At 36.7% G+C, this 14,053-nt stretch overlaps 1 protein-coding gene across 1 annotated transcript; it reads right to left on the minus strand.

Annotated features, from left to right (window-relative positions):
- Window positions 1-1,043: 1,043 nt before the first annotated feature.
- Window positions 1,044-13,556, minus strand: LOC144964046 (SCAN domain-containing protein 3-like). Its single transcript, XM_078897989.1, has 3 exons — window positions 13,338-13,556; window positions 1,663-1,730; window positions 1,044-1,089 (listed from the first exon to the last, which is right to left on the minus strand). The coding sequence occupies exons 1-3, from the start codon at window positions 13,554-13,556 to the stop codon at window positions 1,044-1,046; spliced, it is 333 nt and encodes a 110-aa protein (XP_078754115.1).
- Between the last annotated feature and the right edge of the window lie 497 nt (window positions 13,557-14,053).

The following is a 14,053-nucleotide window of genomic DNA, read 5'->3' on the forward strand; positions in this document are numbered from 1 at the left end:
CTTTGATTGTGAAGGGAGTGCTCTACCAACTGAGCTATCGGGGTCCCCAGAGTACGGTGAGATAATATGGGCAGAGAGCCTTTTCTAAGGACTCAATTATGCGCCGAGCGAGGCTCGAACCCAGGAACTTCTGATCCGATTGTCATACCACAAGACCACTTAGCTGCACAAGAACGTGTTGTTATACTCGAGAATAACGGATAGAAATGTATCCTAAGTTTAATGGGTGTGTCTATTATCTCCATTTTTCAGCATCTTTTTCATCCGAACACAATATTGTTTTGAGATGGTGGATGATGGCACCGAATGTGTTTTTGGAGAGGGGAAAAAAGGAATTTATAATTTCTTAAAGGGCGAAAAAGTAAAATATCATATCTCTAATCATGTTTAAGTTCAAGTCACTTTCCGATTTCTAGTTCCGCTATACTCTGCAACAATAATTATTTAGAATTTTATCTAGAAAATATCAACCGATTAAATTAACCTCTTCTTGTCAAAATTCTAAAACCTGGGACTTCCCTGAAGTTCCAAGTTAGAGATTTTTCGACAAGAGGGGTGGGGGTCATTTTAATTTATCGATAATTGAAGGACGACTTTTTTGAGTCTGTTTTTAAGTGTATAGCAGAGTTCAACCCAACATAATATCGTTTTGAGACGATAATTTATGGTTAATCTACATTCATGGCAGCAGATGTTTAAAAGTCATATCCGTATGAATCAATTAATGACTCATTATCATCCATGCTGACGTTAAACATAGTTCAGGTCATATTAACATGATTAATTAAATATGATTAAATGTCAGACGTGAACAACACATCACTAACTATGCTAAATCTAAGCAAAATTGATATTTATAACCTTTTACTGTTTGTTCTGTCTTCGTTTTCAGAATATCAAAGTTATCTTGTATAATTGAATTATATTATTCCTAGTTTGATGAGCAGCTGTGATCACAGCAGGCCTGCCAGATGGCCAGAGTTTCTCGTGGCCAAGTTCGACTTCAAAAACGACCAGATAGAACCTCATGTGGCCAAACACTGTTAATGCTCTGAATCATAGGTTTTGGTAAACATAAAATCGACAAGACTAGGAAAGGAATAAGTTAAAATTAAACTTAATAGTAAAAATACGAATCTCTCTGTGGCCACTTTTGGCACATCTGGCAGCCTTGGTCCACAGTGGGTGTAATGATTACATTACGCGCCTCTAGCACACCGTCCCGTTCTCTCTTGTTTAACAAATACCCTTTATATTATAATGTATTATTCTCAAAACATCGTGATCACCACCTTCATAATTATACGCATTATCATTATCATTATAATCATAATCATTTTGTCTCATTCACTATCATTATCTTCATCCTTCAACTTTTCTTTCTCCTCCTCCTCCTCCTCCTCCTCCTCCTCCTCCTCCTCCTCCTCCTCCTCCTCCTCCTCCTTCTTCTTCTTCTTCTTCTCCTTCTTCTTCTTCTTCTTCTTTTCCTCCTCCTCCTCCTCCTCCTCATCCTCCTCCTCCTCCTCCTCCTCCTCCTCCTTCTTCTTCTTCTTCTTCTTCTTCTTCTTTTTCTCCGTCTTCTTCTACTTCTTCCACTGCTGCTGCTGCTACTACTGCTGCAACGATTGGTACTGCACCTGCTTCTGCTACTGATACGGCTACTAATATTTCAAACTGGTGCTACTTCCGATTAGATCCTTTTCCATGTTTTTCCAACGCTCAAAGAGGATCTGAAAGGAAAATATTATGAAAATGACGATGAAGTGGAAAGCACTGTTCAATCTTGGTGTCTAGACAAGGATATAGGTTGTCCAGACTTCGCAGCAGCACCATTATTATCATTGTCGTCGTCGTCGTAAAAGTCACCATCATCATCATCATCATCATCATCATCATCATCATCATCATCATCATCTTCGTCATCATTATCATCACCATCATTATCATCAGCATGATCGTCGTCGTCATCACCATCATCATCATCATTATCATCATCATCGTCATTATTATCATCATCATCATCATCATCATCATCATCATCATCATCATCATCATCATCATCATCGTTACCATCTTTATCGTCATTATCAACAACAACAATTTTATCATTAATGGCGTCGCCATAGTCATCAGTGTCTTCTTTTCCACGTCTCTCTCATCACCGCCACAATCTTATGGTCTTGTTTTTTAAAAATAAATTCACTTTATTCATCCCAAGGGAAAAAATCAATTTTTGTTTAAGGTCTAACTCGAAATGAGATCACCGACATCTCCCTGACGTCAGCTGCAATGACGCACCACAAAAAGAGTAATAGGGGCTAAACTTTATTGCTTATACACAGCCGTCTAAATAGGGCCCAAACTTTCAGTTTAGTTACTTCTTCCCTCACTGGCTACCGTCAAGTAATGTAAACAATCCACCGTCAACCACAGTGATAACACCTGTCAAGACGGGGTGCACTGGCAATAAATTATGTCTGCAGGTAAATCTCATCGCTTTGAATTTCTCTCAGGCAGAGAGTGGTAGAAATTTCATCAAAATACTCAATTTTCTCAGCCTATTGTGGACGCAGCATCTTTTTCATAATTTTCAAACATATATGGATACAAAGACCAGCTTTTCCTCTACAAGACGCAATTATTTTTGTTTACATCATTAAATGATAAGTTTGTGTTTTGCTCTTTTGAATAATCAGAGTTTTTTATGAAATAAATATTAAAATTATAAGTTTAAGAAATATTTAAAAATTCAAAATATCAAACCAACACTTTTTACCATCAAGGGTGAGGGATCAGAGAAAAGTAGATAAAATTATCTTTCATATGATATATACTTTATTATGTAGATTCAGGGATTTAAGAATAGAGGGTGTGGAAAGGAATCTCAATAATTATTTTTGTTACCAACAAAGAGGAGAATATTTCATGATATTTTAGATCGACCTCAGTCCCTCCCTTTGCGTGGGAAACAAGTGCTCTACCAACTAATCTATCGGGACCGGGCCCCCCCCCCCCCCCCCCAAAGTATATTTGACATATTGGATTTTTTTTGTAACACTAAAGATAATTTTGCACGGTGTTTACAATGACTAAAGATGGTTTGCGTGTATTATGAGATTGATTATGCATCGCGGTGATTTTTTTGGAAAATCAAATTTGTTTCATCAAATCGCATCGAAAGCATACGCCATCAATATTAGCGTGTGGTTTGTGTGTCAACTTTCCGGTTAGCGAGTATGACAATGAGGTGGGGGTACGTGCATTGAATCGATACCAGTTAGTGGTTCCTCTCATTATTTAGAATGGAATAACGTTCTTTTAATTTATATGAACCATTTTCCGTTCTTAACATTGAGAAAGAGTTCTACGATAAGTGAGCGCAATATATATAAGATATTAATTGTAGATATCTCTATGCCAAAATGATTGCTCCCTAGACTTCTCTTTTGAAGTCGGGAAATGCATTGTCAATAGAAATTGAGTTCCAAATTCATTCAACACTTGAATACAACATTTTGGGTTGAACGACTTATCACTTTCATTGAAAGGAGAGCTATGCCTGAATGTGTGTGTGTGTGTGTGTGTGTGTTTGTATGTGTGTGTGTGCGTGTGCGTGTGAGTGTATTCCAGCCAATTCCTCTCAATTATATATATATATATATATATATATATTATATATATATGTGTGTGTGTGTGTGTGTGTGTGTGTGTGTGTGTGTGTGTGGCTGAGGAGAGTTAGCTGAAACCACGTAGATTGCTCGACAGTTACTTGGAGCGAATTATTTATTCATTCACACCTCACAGAACACAACATTCCTCCCAGATACCAGGACTCCCTGATGATTCCAAGATTTGGATGAAACAACGTTGTTGGAGAAAGTAACAAACTTGAGATGAGAATATATATATATATATATATATATATATATATATATATATATATATATATTAACAAATTGATCAATCTATCAATAATCACAACTGTCATTTGCCTCTTGTTTAATTAATTAATATGTGCGCCTTCATTAAACTTTCCATGCAGGAGCCAATTTCTTACAACTAAGAATTGCTTTATTTAAGTGTGTAATTATGGGCGAATTGTTTGTTCGCGAAATCATTCCTTTCGAACTAATGAATGTTTCATTACTGTTCTTGACCTAGTCAATAGAATGAATGAAATTAACGTTACTCGTCTTCATGTGATTGTTTTTAGACCGTCAATTGGGTGATTACTTCTCACCGTTATCTCTCAAATCAACTATAGAAATATTTGATATTACATATAGATGGAATGAAATTGACGTCACCCAACTATTTGTTATTGTTTTTAGACAACCAATTTAATTACTAGTTCCCATTAAACTCTATCAATCAGACCTTAAACGCTTAAGGTTCACATAAATTTGTGTGGTGGTACATTATATCCGGGTGGCGGATGTTGTGAGTAAGTCACCTAAACGCATAGCATCAATAATTCTGTGTGAGTGTGATTGATCTTGCCGGCAGAGCGGACGTGTATTTTACTTAAATGCATAACACCGATAATGAAGCTTTCTTCCCTGTTATCAGTAATTGGGGGGGGGGGGGGGGGGGGAGCTGTATCTGGTGCAGTCGAGATTGTTTCTCATCCCCACAACATACCACTACCTCTCTCTCTCTCTCTCTCTCTCTCTATGTATATATATATATATATATATATATATATATATATATATATATATATATTATTTTTTAAAAATATTTACCACAATGTTTGAGGCAGTCTACATTAATGTTTCAGGCTTAATTTGCCATCGTCAGGACTGAGATAATAATACTCAGTCCTGACGATGGCAAATTAAGCCTGAAACATTAATGTAGACTGCCTCAAACATTGTGGTAAATATTTTTAAAAAATAATAACTCGCTCCATTACTACATGTCGAGCACTTTTCGTACCATATTTGTATCAAACACGATTCAATATATATATATATATATATATATATATATATATATATATATATATATATATAATATTGAAAAATAACCCTGAACGCTAACTATAATATATTAGTTGTCCGTGACAATCAGCATGACATTAACGACCACCATGACAACAACTCGCAGCAACAGCACCGTTTTGAGCAACAACAACAACAACAACAACAACAACAACAACCTGCAAGTAATGATCATACCAGTTTAAAACTTGGATTACTAAATGTTAGATCGTGCCATAATAAAACTCAAGATATCATTGACATAATTGAAGATCATGAAATTACTATTTTTGTCATCTTGGAAACATGGCTTAATCATTTATATGATGACCCAGTCCTGAAAGCAATTACACCCGAAGGCTTTTGTATTAAATCATTTCCACGCATTGGTAGGAAAGGAGGTGGAATTGCAATTATTTACAACATGTCTCTCCTTGATAAGATATCATTCCACCACGATGATTCTAGAAGTTTTGAGTACGCTGGATTTGCCATTCATACAAATAATTTTAAAAAGTCGTTTCACTGTGTCTACCGCCCACACCAAGCCAACAAAACAAAATACCAACAATTGAATTTTTATCAGAGTTCGGAGAATTTATGTCTATTCAATCCATTAACAAAAAGCATAATATTTTTATGGGTGATTTTAACATTGATTATTTCGGAAACAAAAATGAATCCAAAGTATTCCGAGAGCTTATTGATTCAAACAATTCTATTCAACTCGTAAGTGGTCCTACAAACAACCATGGCCACACAATAGATCATGTCATTACAGACATTGAACATTCTCTCTCTTCACCTGTCTTGAATATCGATAAATTAATATCGGACCATCATTTAATTGTGTTTAGCGTTATATTCCCAGTGAAGCTTGAAATAAAAATGATGATAACATCTCGGAATATGAAGAATATAAATATGAACATTTTCAAACAAGACCTTGACCTTAACGTTGAAATTAAACATGATGCAGATGGTCTCCACGAGTCGATTGTTGGTACGGTGGACAAGCATGCTCCCTTAAAAACCAGAACAGTAAGGGTGAGATGTCAAGCACCCTGGTATAATACTGAAATGAAATTGACTGGATTAGCCAGGAGGCGGGCAGAAAGAAAATGGCTCGAGTCCAGAGATTCTGTTGCCAAAAAATTGTACATCGCGGCTAGAAATGATGCAAAAGCCGTCAATTTCAGGGACAAAAAGAAATTCTATGAAGACAGCCTGAAAAACGTCGAGCGTTCGAGACAAATCTTTGCCTTGACCAAGGAACTGCTGGGACAACAGACGCAAGCATCTCCATCGTGCAGATCTATCAACTCGCTTTGGTCAATATTTTAAAGAAAATACGGATACCATCAGGAAGGAACTCTCATCTGAATCGATCCAAACAACATTTGACAAGTGTCATGATGATTCATTAACAGATTTTTCACTGATCACTGAAGCTGACTTACGTGACTGCATTATGTCGTCTCCAACTAAAAGTTGTGATTTAGACCCCATAAATACTGCCATTCTAAAAAAGGGCATTGATGTAATTTTAACACCATTTACATGTATTATTAATAATTCGCTGCAGTCAGGTGCTGTACCAGACATTTACAAAGGCTCATGTCAAACCCCTTTTGAAAAAACCTGATCTAGATAAAGAGAACTTAAAAAACTATCGCCCTGTCTCTAATCTTCCTTTTCTTTCTAAAACCTTAGAAAAGCTTGTTTTGAAACAATTACTGTCTCATCTTAAAAATAATTGTCTTGAAGAAAAATTTCAGTCGGCTTATAGGCAACATCACTCGACGGAAACCGCACTTGTTAGGGTTGTTAATGATCTCCTCTTTGTTATAGACAATGGTTCATGTCCTTTGCTGAATTTGCTTGACATATCGTCTGCTTTTGATACTATTGACCACAATCTTCTCCTCAAACGTCTTGAAATTACTTATGGCGTGTCTGGTGCAGCGCTTGATTGGTTTAGGTCATATTTGTTAATTGTAAACAGATTATTACGGTGGATGAATATAGATCTGATTGTGGGGTTCCCCAGGGTTCAGAACTTGGACCCGTTCTTTTTGTTCTGTACGTTGGACCTCTGTCTAAAATCATCAGAAGTTTCGGTCTGTCTTACCACCAATACGCTGATGATACGCAATTGTACTTCGTTTCCAATACGAGAAATTTACAAGAAGTATCAGCCGATATTAAGAATTGTATCCAAAGTGTTAAGAAATGGATGAATGAGAACAGACTGAAACTAAATGATGATAAGACAGAGGTGCTGTATGTTGGGAACAGGAAGTGGAAAAGTGAAACAGATTTGAAGCTGGGGATGCCTCCATTCAAATTGTTGATAAAGTGAAAAACCTTGGCACATTCTTAGACTCTGGACTGTCGATGGAGCATCAGGTTAATAATTTGGTTAGATCTCTCTTCTTCTAACTAAAAAAGATTGCTTCCATTAGACGGTTCATATCTGAGGACCAAACATCCGGTTGTATCCCTCATGCTACCGAAATTTGATTATTGTAATGCTCTGTTGTTTGGCGTTTCGCAATATAATCTGAGACGTTTTCAGCTTGTCCAGAACAGCGCTGCCAGACGAATATTCATGAAGCGTAGGTGCGATTCTGTCAGACCTCTTCTTCATGACCTGCACTGGCTGCCTGTTGAGAAAAGGATTAAATTCAAAGCTTGTATTTTGGTGTATCGTTGTCTTGAAGGTACTGCCCCTTCCTACATTTCGGAACTAATTGAAATATATTCAAAACCCCGCCCCTTACGTTCAGCCAGTGATTCCACCAAATTAGTTGTCCCTCGAATACGGAAAAATGCTGGACTGAGATCCTTTTCTCATTTCGGACCCTCTGTTTGGAACGCCTTACCACAGAGCATTCGTGAAATAGAATCTTTGTGTATTTTTAAACGTTCGCTTATATCTGTTTCGTCTTTAGTAGATGTTATGAGAAGCAAGATAGGTCTGTCTGGTTTCTATTGTGAGTTGTGTGTCTGGGTGTGTGTGTGTGTGTGTGTGTGTGTGTGTGTGTGCCTGTGTGTGTGAATGAGTATGTGTTAGCCAAAGTAATTTGTAATTTAAGCGCTTAGAGTCTGGTGTCTCGGAGTTATAGCGCTATATAAGTTTTCAGCATTATTATTATTATTATTAATTCCAAAAATAACGATACCTTTTTATTTTGTGATCATCGTCGGACCACTTCGTTTTAAATTATGGTGAGATTGCGGCTATGTGGTCTTGTGGTATGACACTCAATTTCGGATAGAAGGTCCTGGGTTCGAGCCTCGCGCTCAGTGCAAAGTTGAGTCCTTGGAGAAGGCTCTTTACTCACATTCGCTCACCGTACTCAGGTGTAAAATGAGTACTTGTCGTTAACAGCGTTGTATCTGTCCGAAAAATAAATGTAATATCGCCTGACAGGCGTCATTTCCCGTCCCAAATGTTAACTGCTGCTATTCGCCAGGGAGCCCTTGTAAAGCGCTTTGAGAACGTTTAGTGGATATTGCGCTATACAAAAGCTCTTTTTTTTTTAAAGAGTTAAGTACCTCAATCTTTATTTGGTACTTGTTTTATTAGTCTAGTTTTAATTTGACCAGAGGAATCCTCAATCAAAATCCATTGACCAAAAAAATAACAACCCAGATTTCCCATGATTTGAGGAGTCATTCAATTGTACAATGTATTCAATAGATAGTTCGAAGATGACGTCACTCAGGTCTTTGTTATTGTTTTTTGCCATCCGCGTTTATGAGTGATGCTCACTGAACTGTATTAACCTGACTATAAACGTTCATGGATACATACAGTTTTGTGTGTTGGTCCGTTATACTTCCGGATGGCAATGTTATGAGCTTCTTAGCCAAGCGCATACTATCTATAAACGTGAAAAGGCAATCAATCGTGACCCATCGTCTCAAAACAGTATTATGTCGGGATAGGCCTCTTGCTAAAAAGTCAAATTAAAGCTAAACTGGTCAAAAATTTGAATTATTGCAATACAGCACATTGAATTTGGTATTCACTCTCTTCAATAAAGCATACACACTCAACCCACAAGTCTGATCTTTCTTGCTCTAAATTCCATTTTCAGCATCGAAATCATCCAGACATAATGCCGTTTTGAGGCGAGAGGTCACAATTGGTATTAAAAATAACACGGGATGTTAGAGGCCAGTTTATGATAATTTTGTAAAAAAAAAATGATATCGACATGAACAGTCATATAGACACGCACATTTTTGCACAAACACATCTCCTCAATATTATTTATTGCTATTAATTTACAACTGCTATGTAGAACAAATGGCAAACAGTTTGGAATTTCAAATTCCTTGGATTGGCGCCTTATATTCGCGCGATTTCTGTCATCGCTCGGACCCTCCTACAAGAGGAATTTGTGAGATTCCCAACGTAATCTTCGGTCATTTCAAAAACATCATACTCATACACCAGAATTTACAAGCAATGTTGCCGACGAGAAATAGTGGAACAATGTGCTACTCTAAAACATGATCGATATAGTCATCTGCACAGGGACTGCCGTTCTAAAAATTTAAAAATGGAGCTTTATATAGCGCAATATCCACTAAATGTGCTCAGAGCGCTTTACAAGGGGTCCCTGGTCAACAGCAACATTTAACATGTAGGACGGGACATGACGCCTGTTAGGCGATATTACAATTTTTCGGACAAAGACAACGCTGTTAAAGGCCAGGTATTCATTTTACACCTAACCTAAATACGGTGAGAGAATGTGAGTAAAGAGCCTTTTCCAAGGACTCAACTATGCACCGAGCGCGAGGCTCGAACCCAGGACCTTCCGATCCGAAAGCGAGTGTCATACCAATAGACCACATAGCCACATAGTCTGCCGTTGATTCTTACAGGACGTATTTTTGTGCTTTGCGATGATTCTACCCCAAACCACTACCGTCCCCTATATAGATGAATTTAAATTGGCGCACTTAGCTCTTTTCTATAGTTTTTATTCATCTATTTTAAAGAAAGTGCTCACTAAATTCAAATTCTACCAATCAGGCTATAAACCAGATTTGAGGTTACACATAATTCTGTGTTTTGGTACATCATATCCGGCTGGTGGATGTTGTGAGTATTTTACCTAAACACATATCATCAATTGATAACTGTCTGGGCTTTGTTATTTTGGTATCTCTCTCATACTCTGTAACATCCCAACCTTCGGTCCGTAGCTTTTGAATGTGACGTCATCTGTTGAACAATACGTTTTCCACTGATTATGAGTCATCGAACACATTTCAGTGCAAATCAAAAGTTTGTTGTCATGCGCTTCTGTTAACTGATGCTTTGCATTTACTTCAAAAAAAAACTCATAACATCCGCCAGCCGTGTATAACGTCCCAACACACAGAACTATGTGTAATTTTAAACGTTTATAATCCGATTAATACAATTTATATAGAACTACAGTATTTTATAAATATTTCTGGTAAAAAAAAACAAACAACAAAGTGCTAAGTAAAGTCAATTTCGTTCCTTCTATAAAGGTCGGCTGGTAGATTGATATGATTTTAATCCCGCTTGGTTTAATCGACGAATCACTGATTGCTTACTAATGCCCATTTCCTCCCCAGTTTCTGATGTTTATTTAAGGGATTTCTCTTATGGATCGGGTCCCAACGATCAGAAGCTGGTCTTCTTGTTTGATTATTATTTCACAAAACCCTGATCTAGGTCTAAACAGGCAACTAAATGGTAAACAGGAAGTGCACAATGTAGTGAAATCGAATCGATTAGCAGAGATAAATGGAGCGATTAGTTTTCTTTGTAAAAGAAAATGCTTTTTAAAAAAAAAATTACCAAAGCAAAGCAGCATTTTTGCGGAAGCGGATTTTTCATTGATCAGTTTTGAATAGCTCTCATGATCGATGTATTGAATGTGAGGAAATAATTTTGAAACCAAAACACGCACAATTTTATTGGGATTCGAAGAGTGTAATTTACAGATACATATAAAAACCGATAAATTGCTTTTAAATACAAATATAAAAAGAATAGTTACTTTTGGAACTAACTGCATGTCTAATCCAATATCCTTCTCCCTCACTCACTTGATGAATCTATCAATTTAACTTATCTATCTATCCCATATCACACACACACACACACACACACACACACACACACACACACACAAACAAAACCCTGTCTATCTATCCATCTATCTATTTATCTCTATATCTATCTGTCTCTCCTCTCCCTCACTCAGTGTATCATTATATCTATTTATCTATCCATCTAACTATCCATCTATCTATCTCTCCCTCTCCCTCTGTCTATCATTATAATCATCATTCTATATATCTATATCCATCTATGTCTATCTATCCTTTGGAATGCACCGTTTTACCCTTAATCTAGCAAGACTAACCTTCTTCTGTCTACTGTGTAAACGTTTGACATCGTTCATTTGCATTTAGATTCAAAATTTGCCATCCTCATGCCATTTTGATCAATGCCATTATTCCTTTCAACAGATGAATAAGACCTCAATTATGGAAAACAAAGTGACACCGTGAATGCTCTCGATAGATCAATTAATCGTCTCTCCTGTTGAACTAAGAGCTAATAAGAAATTAAGGAGCAGGCACCCGTGTAAGATAAAGAACTGAATAAGTATGTATGAAAGGCGCCAGACAAAGCAAGTAAGAAAAATACAAGAAAAGAAAACTATCGCAAAAAATCAGTCGGCCTCGACTGGGGATCGAACCTCAGACCTTCTGATTACCGGTCAGACGTGCTTTACAAGGGATCAAAAGCCAACAGCAACACTAAACATGGAGGAGGAGATATGACGCCTGTCAGACGATATTACAATTATTTCGGACAGAGACAACGATGTTAACGGCCAGGCACTCATTTTACACATGAGTACGGTGATAGAAAAAAGAGCCTTTTCCGAGGACTGAAAAAGCGCCGCTCAGAACAAGACTTGAACCCAGGATCTTCCGGTCTTAATGGCAAGTGTCATACAACAAGACCACATAGCAGTACATGGTGATAATACTAATAATCGTGATTTTAAAATGAATCAAATTATACCCACAATACAACAATGGTAACAACAACAGTACTTATAATACTGATAATGAATACAACAGCACAACAACAAAAATAATGAGAATAATAATAATAATGATAATAATAATAATAATAATAATGATAATAATAATAATAATAATAATAATGATAATAATAATAATAATAATAATAATAATAATAATAATAATAATAATAATAATAATAATAATAATAATAATACTAATAATAATAATATTAATGATAATAATAATAATAATAATAATAATAATAATAATAATAATAATAATAATAATAATAATAATAATAATAATAATAATGATAATGACATCCCAACCAACTTTAATATCAGCTACTACAATATCAGTTAATGTCAATGCACATACATCAACACACTCCCACATACACATATGTATATCGTGGCATATAAGAATAATATATTACAACACTAAATGTAATCGCAATATCAGTCATACAAATATCACAAGAAAGCACGGTGACCTAGAGCAGTGGTTCACAAACTTAGTTGCGTCATCAACTTGGTGACCATCCCATTTAATGTAATGAGTTTGTCAATGTCTGGGGTCATGAATGTCATCCGTAGTCGCAGATCACCTCTATATACAATGTTGAGACGATTATTGTACTTTGAAAGAATTTGTGTTACAACGCTGAAACCCCTCCCCATCAGTTATGAAGTCGGGAAAGCGATGAAAAACAATGTAGCCTCTTTCCAAAGTGCAGGAAATTTGCAACAAATTGCTGCTCTGAACCAGAAATCTTGATACTTTTCCCACTTGAACAGGGGCTTTAACTCGAAATCATTTTGCAGTTCAAGCCATTCATCTTGGTTAGTGGACCCAAGCGCATAAGATCCTGGAAGCGATTCTCATATCAACTTCAATTTTTTCAATGTGATCTGTGAAGATCCGAATGTTGTCATCAGATATTATGCTCTACAATGTCTTTGGGGTTTGGATATTTAGTGAAGTCTCTTCGACAGAGGAGCGCCAGTAAATAGGAATATTTTCTTTGAAGCTGAATATAGCAGATTTTGATTGGATCGTGTTAACGTCATTACCTTGTAACTGTAGGTTCAGATAGTTGCATTTTCCGTAGACATCAGACAGGTAAGTTACTTTTTCTTTGATTTCGTTGAGCTGGTCGGTGATTAGAGAATTGATTGACTGTAAAAACTCGACAACGGAGTTGAATAGTGCAAATAATCGAGCAAAACAGTTCCCTTTAGAAAGCTATCGAACCTCTGTGTGGAGCAATAACATGTTGAAATCCTCATCATTCTCGACGCATATCTGTTTGAAAATGTGCGAATTGAGCACGTATGCTTTTAACTGTTCATGCAATGGCTGGGTAAGATTTTTAGCCATAAGGTGTTGTCTGTGAATCACACAATATACTGATAAAATGTTCGGCACAGCCTTTTTCAAAAATGCTGTAAAGCCACGATAGCTCCCTACCATGGCCGCTGCCCCGTCTGTGATACACGTTACAACGTTTGTGATCGGAATTTTCTAGCTTCTAAACAAATCGCTAACAATTTTGTACAATGTTGCCCTCTTGGTGTCTGTAGTTAAGGTACGTGCGAAGAGACGTTCTTGGCAAACGTGATTGCCTTGATAAAACGACCACAGATCACCAATAGGGCACCATCGTTGCTGAGACTGCTCTAATTGAAGGCCGAATTTAGTCACTTTCAAAAGCTGCTGAATCAATTGACTCTAGCTTCTCCTATCATTTCATCAATTCGCCTTTGAATAATTCATAATTATTATGCTGTTAATTGAGGATAAAGCCTTCATTTCATTACTGGTTTAGGATCTTTGTTTAAAACAGTCTTTATAACCCCCATATGGCTGGGGCAACGAACGTTTCACCTATGGTATAAGGTTTGCTTTAAAAAAATCAAAATAACTCCTAGTATAGTCCATCCTAGGTAGTTCCTGATTATCACCCCCTG

Source organism: Berghia stephanieae, chromosome 2 (genome assembly GCF_034508935.2).
Source record: "Berghia stephanieae isolate SIO BIC M18660-M18661 chromosome 2, UCSD_Bste_1.3, whole genome shotgun sequence".
Lineage (NCBI taxonomy): Eukaryota > Metazoa > Mollusca > Gastropoda > Nudibranchia > Aeolidiidae > Berghia > Berghia stephanieae.